The sequence below is a fragment of the Lytechinus variegatus genome, chromosome 3 (assembly GCF_018143015.1).
Source record: "Lytechinus variegatus isolate NC3 chromosome 3, Lvar_3.0, whole genome shotgun sequence".
Taxonomy (NCBI): Eukaryota; Metazoa; Echinodermata; class Echinoidea; order Temnopleuroida; family Toxopneustidae; genus Lytechinus; species Lytechinus variegatus.
Genome location: NC_054742.1, coordinates 29,054,580 through 29,069,790, shown reverse-complemented (window position 1 = coordinate 29,069,790; position 15,211 = coordinate 29,054,580). Strand labels below are relative to the sequence as shown.

Sequence of the window (15,211 nt, the reverse complement as noted above, 5' to 3'; positions counted from 1 at the left end):
GAGATGCACAGCATAGAGCACAACTACACTCAATGACATCATAAAGACATAAACTACATACAAGTCGCATGTCAACGACCAAAATTGATCATATGAAGTGATAATGGCATAATGTTATATAAGTGATATGACTTGTTAAATCAAATTGCTCCATCTTTTTTTTTGGGGGGGGATGGGGGATAGATGATAATTAAATTGGATGGCTTTATTTCATAAAATACCAGAAATATTCCACTCATCCGCGATTCGTGGAATAATTCCCTGAACTCTTGGAAAATTTCTGGTATTCCATTCTAAGCCATCCAATATAATATAATTATTTTTAACTCCACGCTATCTCATGCAAGTCTTGCGTGTACCCGTGTCGTGCCTGGATTTTCCTTTGCACGGCGGCATGTAGTGCACCCAAGGCTGACACTTGCCTTATTTTAAAACGTTATCCTGATGGTGAAATTTCCCTTTAGATCTGACATGTTTTTATTTTAATGTGTTACTGTTTGGTTGGATGTATTTTACAATTAACATGTTGAAATAAATGATCCTGTCAAAATCCTGGCCGAAGTAGAAATGGTTATTTTGAAATTGACTAATTCCCGTTTTGGTATTAAACTACATGTACTTCATAGGATTAATGAGATGGGCTGAAAATGTAAGGATAACTTTGTTTGCATCTTTCTGATATGAAATTACTATGATAAGAGTTCAAATGGCTTTAAAAAACATTAAAAAGAGAGTAGGTTTGTTCGCTTTTGTTACAGGTATATTAGGATGAGTTCCCAGCAGTTTCAGTATACAAGTCTGTTCAGGGTTGGTTATAAGTTGAGGCCATATCCTGTATCCCTGCAATAAAAAAAATCTACATCCCCACTTCATTAATTGTGTTGAATTTCTCTCATAGTTTTTACAGTCTATTTTATATTCAAATTGTTGCTTCTTCAGATCCTTGCAACTGACGCAGCGAAGAAGAATGTTAACCGTAAACTTGTAGCCGACATCACAGATTTGAAGGAATTCAAGAAGGAGTTGAGAACGCATAACAATGTCATGGTCTTGTTTTCCAAAGATGGTGAGTTTCATTTGAAAAAAAATAATGAAAAGCAGAGAGAGACCAATGAGTCATATTTCATTCTAAAAAAATACATGAGACTATTGGTTCTATACCCTGGTACATGTACCTCCAATTAAAAGGCAATTTAAAATCAAGGCCCTGATTATTCTGAAAATCTCTTCAATTAAAACTATTTTCTACATTTAAGTTTAAAATTGTGATGGAAAAAAGTTGGTCTTGATTGCAATTGCAAGCTTGTACAGCGTAATCTTATTGTGTGTTATATTAAAGAGGTACATGTACTCCAGGCTTCAAATGATTTGAACAGGTAAAGGACAAACAGACAGAAATAACACTGAAAATGTCATCAAAATCGGACAATGAATAAAGTTATGACATCAAAAGCTTTACATTATTTTGGTAAAACGGTTCTACACATGTCCTAATGACTATGCAGTGAGCAGGTTGATGATGTCATATCCCCACATATTTTATTAACCTTAACTTTGTTCAATTATTTTCAGCCCAGAGTATCCCTTAAATATTTTAAAGTGTCAAGTCAGTATTCAACTCAAATAATATTGGCTTTTGCAAATGTTTGGAAAACTCACTGAAGCTGACAAAGGAGTATATAACAGGTTGATCATGTGAATGATCCAAAAACAACCAATATACTGTGCAGCCTGAATTCAAACATCAACTTAATGAGAAGTATTCTTATAACAATAGTTTAGTTGAATCTTGGTTAACTTACACCGCACATTTATGGAGTGCCATTTGTCAATCCATTCACTGAGTAAAATCATTTTAATCCTATGGGAATAATTGTTGTCAAACTATTTTTTCATTAAAAAATTAGAATAGGAAAATACAATGAATTGTAATGAATTAATTGTGCATTTTCTTTGCCATGAATATGACACCGTTCTTATTATACTTTCTAAAACTAGTTTACTGGAAACTGGTTCAGGAAACCAGTTTGGAAGATCACTTTGCTAGTGTTCCCATTTGATCAGCCGAAAGTGGTTTTTGCTATGGGAATGTTCTCAGTGGGGTGACATGTTTTGCGCAAAATTTGAAACTGCAGTGTAGACATTCTACACACAGTGTGTGGAGTGGCATGCTCAAAATGTGTGAAGATTGCTTCCCGAAGAACGGTTGTGTCCTCACGCTAAATCCAGTTTAACGAGGCAAAGTGGTCTTGAAAACTACGTTGCGAGTTGGTTTTCCAAACTGGTTTGGAAGATCGCTTCTGAGCCTGCTTTAACTGTTACGCATTGTTTCCAGTAAACTAGTTTCAGGATAGTAGCGAGAATGGTGGCTATGAAAGTTGGAACTATGTGAAGTATGAAATATGTGTAACTCCACATTCCCTAGATTGTGGTCTAGAATTCTAGTTTAGACTAGGTTAAACTCAAACCAAGGGTAAACCCTTTCCAAGTGTACTTCGCATCAATGCACACTTAGTTTTGTGCAATAATGATACATGTAGAAATAATTTTCATATTCATTTCCAAAGTTTACTTAGCTATATATTCACCTGCAATGATGATCTAGACATTATGGCCCGAATTCACAAAGGTGGTTTTGAAAACCCACGGATGAGTCCATGGTTTATGCAGATTTCCTGTATACATGTAAATTACGCTCAATTTAGCCCGTATCCAATGCTGTATCCACTGGTTAAAGAGTGGACTCATGAATAAAAACAGTGGACTCATGAATAAAATAGCATTGATAACCACGGTAACAGGCATCAATTTGGCGCACTGTGACAAAGGCGCGCATCAGGATTGAATAAAACAGGTGGAGGCGTTGCACTGTATGTACGTGAAGACCTGAATGCTACTCGAGTTTTTGATGACTTTGTCCCTCCATACCTTGAAGTGTTGTGGGTCAGGTTGAGGTCATCTGCAAACCTACACCTTGACAATGACATGTTTGCCTGTGTTGTCTATTACCCGCCGAGATCCCCATACCAAGAGGAACTCTGTACCCACATCATCAACATGGTTGACATGATTCGCATATCGGGTAGTGCCTCGTTCGTGATATTGGGAGACTTCAATGACCTGAAGTCTCAACCTATTGAGCTTCACACTTTACTTCGCCAGATTGTTTTTCAACCAACCAGAGGAACTGCGGTCTTAGATAAGATATTTACCGACGTAGGAAGTGACTATCAAGACCCTATGGTTACCGCACCAATAGGGAAAAGTGATCACATGGTTATCACTCTAAAGCCAAAGAGTGGTCACAGCCCTCTGCAGAAATCGCAGTACTTCAGTCGACCTTTCAGAGACTCCTCTGTACGATCATTTGGACAGTGGATAATGCAGGCAGACTGGTCTGAGCTGGAAGAGTCCGCAAATACGGATATGAAAGCTGATCGATTCCAAGAAATCCTCACAGCTCAGTACAGATTACACTTTGAGCGAATCTCTATCGTCCGTCGACCGAATGACAAAGAGTGGATGAACAACTATATCAGAGCATGATCGGTTAAGGGTTCGCATTGAGGTGAAAAATTTTTTTTAAGGTACTTTTATCAAATTTGCTTTTAAAATAATCTTTGATATCTCAGGTTTCAAAAAACTAAGTTTCATGAAGATTGATGATTCCGAAAGTACCGGAATAGTCCATTTTATTCATGGGGGTGCTGCTACCTCTCATCACGGACGGACTTTTCTACTCAAATTAAATTCACTCTAGTTTTATTGTTTTTAAAGTTACTCTAATTTGGTTTGGATGTTCTTGCACTCTGAACATTTCTCTATTATCAGACATAATATAGTAGAAAAAAAATATTGGGAAGTAATTTTTTTTGTTAGGTGTTAACATTTCCATTTTGAAATTTCCGTCCGTGATGGAAAAAAAGATGAAAAGTTTTTTTATTCTTTATCAGAGTAGAAATAAAAAATAAAAAGGTTTAGAGGTATCTCTCTAAACACTGTACATCATTTTATTTGAACATGGCTAAAATCCATACATTTTATCCATATCATAAACTCAGTCAAAAATGATCACGGACGGACATTAATTTGATCACGGACGGACAAAGTTAATTCACTCAAATTCATTTCACTCTAGTTTTATTGTTTTCAAAGTTACTCCAATTTTTTTTAATGGTCTTGCACTCTGAACATTAATCTATCATCAAACATAAATTAGTAGGAAAAAAATATGGGAAGTAAACTTTCCTTGTAGATGTTAACATTTCCGTCCGTCCGTGATGAAATTAATGTCCGTCCGTGATCATTTTTATTAGGATAATGTCTATGGATTCAGTTTTTTATTCTTTATCAGAATAGAAACAGAAATAAAAGTGTGTAGAAGTATTTCACTGGACACACTGTTCATCATTTTATTTGAACATAGCTAAAATCCATACATTTTATGCATATAATAAATCAATGAAAAATGATCACGGACGGACATTAATTTCATCACGGACAGACGAGTGAAATACTTGTGGAAAGATTCATATATGCAAATGAGAAACTTTGCTGAGCAGATTATGAGTTTAATTTTAGCTTCTAATTGCAGTGAAAAATGGCTCTGAGAATTATTCAGAACTCAAATGGAATAAGCCTACAACTCTTCACAATTTTTTGTGATATCTTTGTTTGGCCGTTATTGGGGCTATATTGTTAGGAAAATTGTTAAACATTATTGGAATGCAGATAGAGTTGAAAAGCTACATGTACATGTATATGCCAAAAAAGCGGGAAACAAAGTATGGCAAGAACAAGTCCAAAGCTGTAGATTTCATCAATTCAAGCTTGCAGAAAGTGATGGAGAAGAAGTAGAATGCAATGCATAATCTGATAAGCAGAAAAATCAATTTTTCCATGCACAAACTTATGGATTCACAATGCTTCTAACAGAACATAGGTTTGTGAAAATTACATGAATACCTTTTTTCGAAGTCCATTTTGGAGCTAATTTTAAGCAAATCGCTTATCTGGTAAACTGTGAAAATGCATAAAGCTTGCACTGCAGTGTTTAGAAGTTAAGCTTTGGATTGGAATATCAATTTCAATTTTGGATTCGGTCAGGGCCTAAATACATGAGGGCTGTTGATGTTATGGGGTGTCCCCGCTTTGATATATGCAAAAGATGGATTTAAAGAGAGCCACTGACAAGTGTTCATCCAACAAACAAGCATAAGAATCAGCGACCTGTTAATCTTTTAGATTTAGTTTTTGGACCTTAAAAAAGCATATTTGCTCTTGGAAAATTAATGCCTAAAATCATCATGATCATAAAAATACTTGTATCAACATGATCAATAATCAACTAGCTGTTGATTTTGAACCTACTTGTATTCTACACTTTAAAAAGACAATAGGGGAAGGCGGGGTAAGTTGTGACACTTTTTGCATTTTGCACGTTAGAATTGATATGACTAGTAATATTGTAGAAATAAGTACCTTAACTTTAAATTTGATTCTTGGGAAATATTTTTCACCTATATATAACTTTCTACCCCCACGCTGAATGTCATTGTGACCTTTGAAAAAAAAAATGTCAAATTGCTCAACTTGCCCCATGTGTGGGGTAAGTTGTGCCATTGTCTGGGGTAAGTTGAGCCACAAAAACTATGTGAAAAATGTATGCGGGAAGAACCAGGATGTCAATTTTTCATTTAAAGTCTTTTCACTTGCTAATTCTCTATGAATACTAACATCTTCTGAAAGTAAAAGGACTGTCATGTGAATTTGCTCCTTTCTGCCTGCATATCAATGGCTTTTTACATTTTTTTATTTTTTTTTATTATACATCACCTATTCTTTACATTCGATTTTGACAAGAAATGTGTTAAGAGCAATTGTATGTCTAGATTATACTGTGCGTCTAGCATAGAAATCAAGTTGCTACATCTTAAATCAAGTTGCAGCAACTTGATTGAAGTTGTAGCAACTTGATTGTGCAACTAATACTGTTTAATATTATTAAAATATGTACAAATCATCAAAACAATTGCATTTGTTTACCAAAAAAAGTACTAAGAACTTTTTACAGAGTACTTCCATTGTATTTTAATTGTGTCCGTCCGTGATGTCCGTCCGAGATGTCCGTCCATGATGGAAAATATTTGCAATTCTCTCAGAAGTTTGATATTGGTTAAGAATTCAATATGCTGAACATAGAAGCTAACATACCCGAGTGTTAGGTGCATTAACAATAATTGGTCCATGTAAAGCTGTTTAGATAGAAACAATAAAAATGTACAAAAATTCTAAAAACCACATTTCTATCTTGTCCGTCCGTGATATGGCACATTTAGTGGATACCTGTGTTTGTAGGTAACCATGGCAACAAACTTTTTTAATCATTCAGCATACTATGTCCTACCCTTCACTATAAAACACAAAGGAACCTTGTTCATCTTATTCCTAATTTGTTACAAGCCTTCAAAACTTTCAAAATCTATCAAATGTCCGTCAGTGATGAACCGATCATGCTCATCAGAAGGTTGATAAGGACTCGTGATGCACACTATCGACGAGGTGATGTTAGTGCTTACAAACACATCCGAAACCGCGTTCAGCGAGAGATTTTCCGCTCCAAGAAGAATTTCTATGCCAGGAAAATTCAACAGTTAAAACAGACTGAACCTGGCAAATGGCACCAGCAGATAAGGAATCTAACTGGAATGCGCAAACCATCACTTCTGCTACAGGACGGAGATAAACTTCCAGCAGAGGTTGCACATGAACTGAACTGCCATTTTGCTAAAGTCTGTAATCAACTTCCCTCTCTAGATTTGGCTGCCTTACCGACCTACCTTCCCGGACCAAGTCCTCCTACTATAGAGAGGGAGGAAGTCTACAAACGTCTTAGGAAGTTGAATTCTTCAAAGGCTGGACATCCCAATGATGTCCCCATCCGGCTCTTAAAGGAGTTTGCTTATGAACTGTCACTTCCCTTGACCATCATCTTCAATAACTGTCTTACGGATGGTCATTTCCCAAGCAGCTGGAAAACTGCATCGGTGTGTCCTGTTCCGAAGACATCACCAGTCAAAGAGTACAACCAGCTTCGGCCAATTTCGATCACACCGATCATAGCACGTGTCTTTGAAGGTTTCCTGGCAGAGTGGGTGATGGCTGATATAAAGAAACAAATTGATCCGAATCAGTTTGGCAACATGAAAGGCAGCTCTGTTTCTCATTACCTAGTCAGTCTACTTGATGATCTTCAGAAAGGCCTAGATAAGCCAAGTCACCATGCCACGATTTGTACAATTGACTTTATGAAGGCATTTGATCTTATCGACCATACAAAGGCTCTACAAAAGCTGATTCTAATGGGTGTCAACCCGGCCATAATCCCAGTGATAGCTAGCTTTCTCACGCAACGTACGCAGACAACTCGATATTGCGGTGTGTCATCTTCGCAGAAAGAGCTATCATGTGGGGTTCCTCAAGGAACCAAACTCGGCCCGGTGATGTTCCTCGTAATGATCAATGATGCCGCGGAGACAACCACAAAGAGATGGAAATATGTTGATGACCTAACGATTGCTGAGGTTATCCATAAATCCGAGTCAAGTCATCTGCAATCTCATGTGGATGCTCTATCTGCCTGGAGTGAGCTGAATTCGATGAAACCGAAAGCTGAGAAATGCAAGGTGATGCATGTAAGTTTCCAGCGTAATGTTTCACCTCCACCAGTGATCACTATCGGGAATCAGGTTTTGGAGACTGTTACGTCTCTCCGCTTACTTGGCGTTGTTATACAATCAAACCTGAAGTGGGATCAGCAAGTGGAACAGCTCATCAAACGTGCTTCGAAACGTCTGTATATCTTGTGCAAGCTGAAAAGGAATGGAGTTCCAGCAATTGATCTTGTTTTCATATACACAATGTATATCAGGCCATTGATGGAATATTGTGCAGCAGTTTGGAGCAGTAGTTTGACAACTCAGCAATCAGACAGTATAGAGCGGGTACAACGTAGGGCTCTCAGGATGATATCGTACCCTGACCAACATCATTATGATGAACTCCTGAGCAGATTTAACATTCCTTCCCTTGCCGAGAGAAGAAAAGAGCTACTGACCAACTTTGCCAAGTCAATCCTTATCTCATCGCGACATCGTCATTTGCTACCTGCTGTACGGCAGCATGTCTCGCGAGGTAGACTGATGAATTCTCATCATTTGGACCTTCCTTATACTAGAACTGAACGATATAGGAAATCAAGTGTACCCTCACTTGTCAAACTGATCAATGCTCAGTTGTAAATGTTTAGCTATGTGAATGATTTTTAATTTATATGCATGTATTAGTTCTCATTATTTGTCAATTTTGATTTTCTTTAGGATTATCATGAATTATTTTATCAGCCTCAATCCCATACCCCAAAGTAATCTCTTTTCCATTCTTAATGGACTTCATATCTCAAAGGTTGTGTTTTTTTTTTATTTAAATGTTCTATAACCATGATAACTATGATTAATTATGTTGCAATAACTGGATTCTAAATCTTTATTTCATAAATTCATAATATAAATCAAATCTGAATTATTTTTCTGACCTTTTGTTGTATGATTTAAAGTTTAAAACAGTTTTTCCCCCAATGTTGCAATAACTGGATTCTAAATATTTATTTCATAACTTCATAATAGAAATCAAATCTGAATTATTTTTCTGACCTTTTTGTTGTATGATTTTAAGTTTAAAACAGTTTTTCCCCAATACACAATTAATTGAATCCCACGCTAGTACTATTATGTACTGAAATCTTACTTTTTAATATGCATGACTCAATCAACCGTTTCTCATTTATATGTGATTTTTTTTTTTCTTTTTTTTAAATACATATATATATACACTCTTCAAATGTAAATAATATTCAATGTAAACTTTGCACAATTAGTCTTCGGACTACAGCACTGTATTCTGTTTTATATCTAATAAACCGAAATGAATTGAATTGAAAAAAAAATTGATTGGACATTTTTCATACATGCACCCGATACGTGATAAGTTAAGCATAATTTATATAGGAAATCTGCATAAACCATGGACTCAACTGTGGGTTTTAAAAACCACCTTTGTGAATTCGGGCCAAAGTATTTTCCATTTGTTGTGGCATTAATTAATATGATTTATGTTTAATTTTTTTTTTTACATTCAATGAACGCGGATTTTAAAGTGTTCTTGGTATAGTGGCAGATTTTGACAAATTTTGACCAATGCGAGAATTGTGATGTTGCTAATATTCAATCAGTGCATAAAAATGCGTTTTGATTATGTTCTTTTTTTGATAGTTATCCATATCTAACAGCCCTAGTTCATTGTTAAAAAAACAGAAGTAAATGGTCATATTTTGCAGAACTCACAAATAGGCAATCCATTGTCACTTTTTTGAGCATGAATTTCCAGTCACAAAATTGAGGTCCGATATTATTTGAGGTCAATGAGCTTTAACAATGTACAGGGTATACTGTTATTATTTTTTTAAAGACTTCACTAAAGATAACTTAGATATAGTTCACTTTAAGTCAGTTGGTAGCTCATGAGCAACTTTTCAAATTTTTCATTAAAATTTAGAAACACTGTCACTCTTAAATGAATATGACAGATATTGCATAACAAAGCATTTGTGATATTTAAATTGTAAGAAAGAAAAAGTCATGGCATAGTATGTCAGTGATTAAATTTTCGAAATCGTCTCTTTCATTGTCCACTTGGGCTGCTATCAAATACCTACCATTATGACTACCTTGTTGGTCCTCAGTGGATTTGATAAAGATGGTAATGTTTTAAAAGGAGCATGGGAATAATCATCAAATTGCAAATGCTTTGTGAAATATGAATCGAAAACCACATTGACGATTATATCACAAATTACCTCTTCCCACCCATGCACAGAATGTAATTACAAATTGGTGTATTTCATTGTGTTAGTAGAATTTTATATCAATTGGGAGAATTTTGTGGCTAGGTCAAGAATTACATAAGGTTTTGTCAGGTTAAAAAATAGACCTCAAGTAGCCATTTAAATTAAAGTTTAGATAAATCTGTGTCAACATTAACATCATGATATCAAGTAATTGTTTTTTGTTTATTGTGTTTTTATTTTTATTTTGCAGCCAAATCTGGGGAGAGCATGATGAACTTATACAGTGATGTGGCTGGAGAGATGAAAGGTTTAGCCACCTTGGTCTTTGTTGATTGCAGGTAACATAGAGTGATTTTATTTAACCAACAGAGATTTAGATTAAAACATCTCGTGAATTAAGCATAAAAGCTCCTGTCATTGAATAATGTATTATTACATGTATCATTTTTTTTTACATCATTAACCATCCATCCACTTGATCTCTAAGCAGTACTGTGGATAGAGAGCTTGCATTAAAAAAAAAATATTTGCCTTCTTGTAATTCTGAGAAGCCAAGCTAAAATGTTCCCCTTCTAATGCAAATGTCACTATGCATGAATCATCATCCTAAAATTAGGACATACTCTATGGCAGACTGATTAATCAAATTCAGTTTTCATTGAAGCAGCAGGCCTTAGGCCAGAAACATGTTTTGTGCCTACATACTGGTGTGTGCAACCATGTAATGCTTTGTATGTCATCACTATTATGATTTAGGGTAATATACATGTAAGGCTGTTCCAGTAATTTATACCAGCGGTGTATATGACAATTCAGAGAGCTCTGTGAAGATAATGGCAGTCAGTGTATTATCTATATCTGATTGGATTCATTTATTATGACTCATGCTATATCATGATTGTTTAATTTGGAAGATGGAAAGGGGGAATAATCCATCACAGTCATCCAATAAATCCCTAGAAACATTTGTATATTGCTGAAAATTAGTGTTTTGGGGTCGTATATCCTACATTACTGTGGCTGTCTTTTTAAGAGGGAAGTAAACCAGGTTTCTAATAATAATAACCAAATGTGGATTAAAAGACAATAGCACTGGAAATAAAAAAAATATATATGTGAATCTGTGATTAGATAAAATGAAGACTGAATAGCAGCGCTTTGTGTGATTTTTTAAGAAATATTTTTATTATTGTGTGGAGATCTTAAACGGCAGAATGATAATATGGTGTGCGATGATCTCAACTGTTCATATTTCTAAAACGATGAGTCTAAAGGATTTCTTTTTTTTCAAGGACAAGTATTTGTTTCCTGCATGAGTTACATTGTAGATGCAGTCATGTCCTGCTGAGATTTTTTTGTGCAAGAGCGGCAGTGCAGTAGCTCAGGAAGGAGTGAATGAAGAGAGGATCAGAGATGGGACCAGAAAAGACAGGAGCCCATTGCTGAAAGAATTGCAATCAAATGCATTGTAAAAAATCTAACGCAACTGGATTTTCTTCCAGATCTGAATTGTTTAGGACTTGCATATGATTTTTTAGCTTTCTTTCTCTTTCTTTGATGGGCCCCAAGAATTGATAATGGGATAGGGAGCTATTAGGTCATGTACATACCGGTATATGTGTTGAAAGGAGGAAGGGGAGGTCGAAATTTGGGTCAGGTGTTGGGGGAGTGGAACGTTTGGTTTATATGGGAGAGGTTGGGGTACTAGCGTAAGTTGATGTTACTGAAGGAAAGATGGGTTCAGGTCAGCATGAGGTCAGGAAATTGAAATTGGTTGATGATGGTCGGGTGAGTGCGCAGGAAGGGAAGAAGGGTGGGTGAGAAGAATATGTCAGTGGATGTAGGGGGATAGCAGGGTGGGGGGGGGGGTCAGAAGAGTATGTAAGCCTACAGTTAGGGAGAGAATATGAGTTTGCCAAGGTGAGAGGAAGGAAGGGATTGGGGATGGAGACAGGGAAAGGTGACAGGTAGGAGAGAATACAGAGGGAAATGTAAAAAAGTAATAATATTGGAAAAGTTAGAAGACTATGTTATTCATTTACTGTATACTATTTTTATCCCCCATTTATGTTGCTCCCTCCTTCTCTTTCTCTCTTTCCTCTCTATCTTTCTATCTGCTATTTTAAATTTCTACAGCGAGGCCAAGAAGCTATGTAAAAAATACAAGGTTTCGCCCTCACCAACAGTTTTGAAACATTATAAGTAAGTAATATGCTGGGGGGTTTTGGGGGTCAAAGTACATGTTATTGATTTTTTATTACAGGAAATATTGCTTAATTGAAAATTACTTGTTGCATATATTAAAAACGGTTATATTGGTTTTTTTGTCAAAGTACATGTACATGTAATTGATTTTTTATTACAGGAAATATTGCTTAATTTGAAAATTACTTGTTACATGTTAAAAATGGTTATATTAAGAATGGTCCTTGCGAGATATCCAAATAACAATTACCAGCATCAATAGTTTCAATACTTTGCTAAGGAAATGAAAATTAAAAACATCAAATTATTGGCATTAAATTCCTTTAGAAATTAATTAATTGGTTTAAGTGAAACTGAACATAATAATTCATATTTGTTTGACTTTCATATCTTAATTTAAGTTGTGTTAATTATGGGATATTTGATTTCACATCTAACATCTAGACACTGCCCTCCCCCCCCAAAAAAAAAGGAATGAGAAAGCATTAGATAAACATAGTGTTGAAAAGAAATTATGATTGACATGTTATACATCCATTAAAGACATTCTTTGATATTTCTGAATATGTAGATATTTCTAGTAATGATATATAACATTATTTATCCCACATCTCTGACTTTTTCTCATACAATTTTTCTTTATGACAGAAATGGTGATTATCATAAAGATTATGACAGGCAAATGAGGAAAAAGGTAAGGAACGAAAGCTCAATTTCAAGAGTGAAATGAAAATTGAATAAATATTTTGCTTTGAAATCACTTTTATATATATTGAGACATATACCTATCCCATTGAGGAGTTGTGGAATTTATTTCCAGCTCACAGTAACTATTTGGTACATATTAGATACTGTAGTGTCAGTGATTTAGCATTAAAAAATCACATACATTTTTACATTTATTATAAAGTACATGCAGCATGTATCATAATTTTAAATCACTTCATAAAGTATTTGTTTGATTGTTTGAATGATATCATATGATTAGTGGAGGTGAATTGACTTTGTCTGGAATGGAAATCTTTATTTGTAAATCTGTATAGTTTAACATGTATCTGCTAACACTGTACTCGCTATTTTGTTAAATGCATGTACAATGTATCTATCATAGTCAGAATGAAGTGATGAAACTTACTATTCCATGAATGTGCTAATTGTTTTTAGAGCATGGTCATTTCCCATTTTCAATGTTTTTTCTTTTCCTGTTGAAATCATTGGCCCGAATTCACAAAGATGGTTTTTAAAAAACCATCGGTTGAACACTTGGTTTATGCAGATTTCATGTATAAATCATGCTTATTCACCACATATATTAAACAAACGTCCCATGCTGATGCACTCTTTTGCTACAACGCTCCTAATTGATGCCTGTTGCCATGGTTAAGTACCCTATTTTATTCATGAGTCCACTTGTTAAACAGTGGATTCATGAATAAAATAGCGTAGTTAATCATGGTAAAAGGCATCAATTAGGCACAATGTGACAATGGCGCGCATTATAATAGGACACTTTTCAGTCTACGTGGTAAATTAAGTGCAATTTATACAGCAGTGAATTTCATGGATATGTAATACATGTAGCCTACCATAAACCCCTGCTGCTTTTTTTATTTGGTTCATTATGCTTTTTTCTTGTGCAAGATCTACCAAGATAATCAGTGAATAAAACGTCTAATAATATTTACATAGTATATAGTAACCGGTGTGTTGGCTCAGTTGGTAGAGCGTCCGTCTCACAACCGGGAGGTCGGGGGTTCAAACCCCGGCCGCGTCAGACCAAAAGACGTTAAAAGATGTGAGTTGCTGCTACCCTGTTTGGCGTTCAACAATTAAAGGGATAGAGCCTCGTCGATCTGGCGCTGCACGATGGCTGCCGGGCCCACGATCAATTGGGCAAAGCAAGTTTTCGGAGTATTTCATGTCTATTTCGAACAATAAATTATGGATTTCATTTTCCTTTCTTTCTTTGATGGCAAACAGTCTTTAATAAATTTCCTTAGAGATCCAGAGGGAGATATACCATGGGAAGAAGAGCCAGATTCTGAAGATGTTGTTCATATTGAGAGTACAAAGGTAAACTTTTAAAACAAAATCAACCCATTGCATGCAGGAGTTCTGTATTTCCTGTACCAGACCTATGATATTGAAATTCAGTAGCTAGTCAAAAGACTTGGTTTAAGTTGATTTTTTTTAAGTGAGATATTTGATAGAGTTCTAAATTATCACATATTTAATTTGGTGGGATTTAGTCTATAATTAAACTCATCTTACGTTAGACACATTGAATGGATTATTAGGGCATCGCTAAGTTTTTCTTGTATTTCATTCAGAAAATGCAATACGTTAATTCATTGAAGGCTCTCTGGAGTTTTAGTAAGTACTCCCAAAGTGATGGTCACCAATCCAAATTATCATTTTGTTTGTGAATGTGTATGCCCTGAAACTATATTGTTGCAGATAATGTGAAAACATAATTTAGTGGAGCTATTTTGCGATTTTAATTGCGATTTCATTGCTTAAGTAGGATCCCAGTCAAATGTGTACATTTGTAATTTTTGGTGTAAAATGATTACTCAAGCTTGGATTGTTCAAAATGCATATTTAAAGGAAGATGAATTTATGTCTCGTGAGGTAAGAGAGAGGGTAAAATTCAATTTTAAAAAGAATTAGAAGTAAAAGTGGAACAGTTTTTACACTCATTTTTCTCTTTTTTTTTCAAATCAAGTTTTTGTTGGGGTGGACTTGTCCTTTAAGTTTAATTAATAATTAATGTTAAATGATTCACCATATTGAACATATACCAAAGCCTAGATTGGCTTTACTACAGTGTTTGTAAATTCAGTTTCTTTATATATATATATATACAGGGTGTGCATGTATTTGGTTTTAGACATTGTAACTCCAAAGAATCTTTGAAGTTTCTATTTTCTTTTTACTTCTGATTTCTATGATTCTATTTCAGGAATTTGAAAAGTTGTTAAGCAAGGAGAAAAGACCATTGTTGACAATGTTTTATGCACCATGTAAGTAATCATATCTGAGATTTCTTCATATTCAGTCATGTACAGTGGGGCTCAAAAATTAGTGAACCCCACCAGAAAA

The 15,211-nt window shown here is 35.2% G+C and overlaps 1 protein-coding gene across 1 annotated transcript in view; it reads left to right on the top strand.

Annotated features, from left to right (window-relative positions):
* The window catches only part of LOC121410701 (protein disulfide-isomerase A5-like), a 34,988-nt gene that overhangs the window by 4,100 nt on the left and 15,677 nt on the right, over nucleotides 1-15,211 (top strand). Inside the window, exons 2-7 of the mRNA XM_041602950.1 lie at nucleotides 940-1,066; nucleotides 10,155-10,242; nucleotides 12,041-12,106; nucleotides 12,758-12,803; nucleotides 14,090-14,182; nucleotides 15,072-15,132. Coding sequence (XP_041458884.1) covers nucleotides 940-1,066; nucleotides 10,155-10,242; nucleotides 12,041-12,106; nucleotides 12,758-12,803; nucleotides 14,090-14,182; nucleotides 15,072-15,132 — 481 coding nt within the window. The remainder of the gene's footprint in view (nucleotides 1-939; nucleotides 1,067-10,154; nucleotides 10,243-12,040; nucleotides 12,107-12,757; nucleotides 12,804-14,089; nucleotides 14,183-15,071; nucleotides 15,133-15,211) is intronic.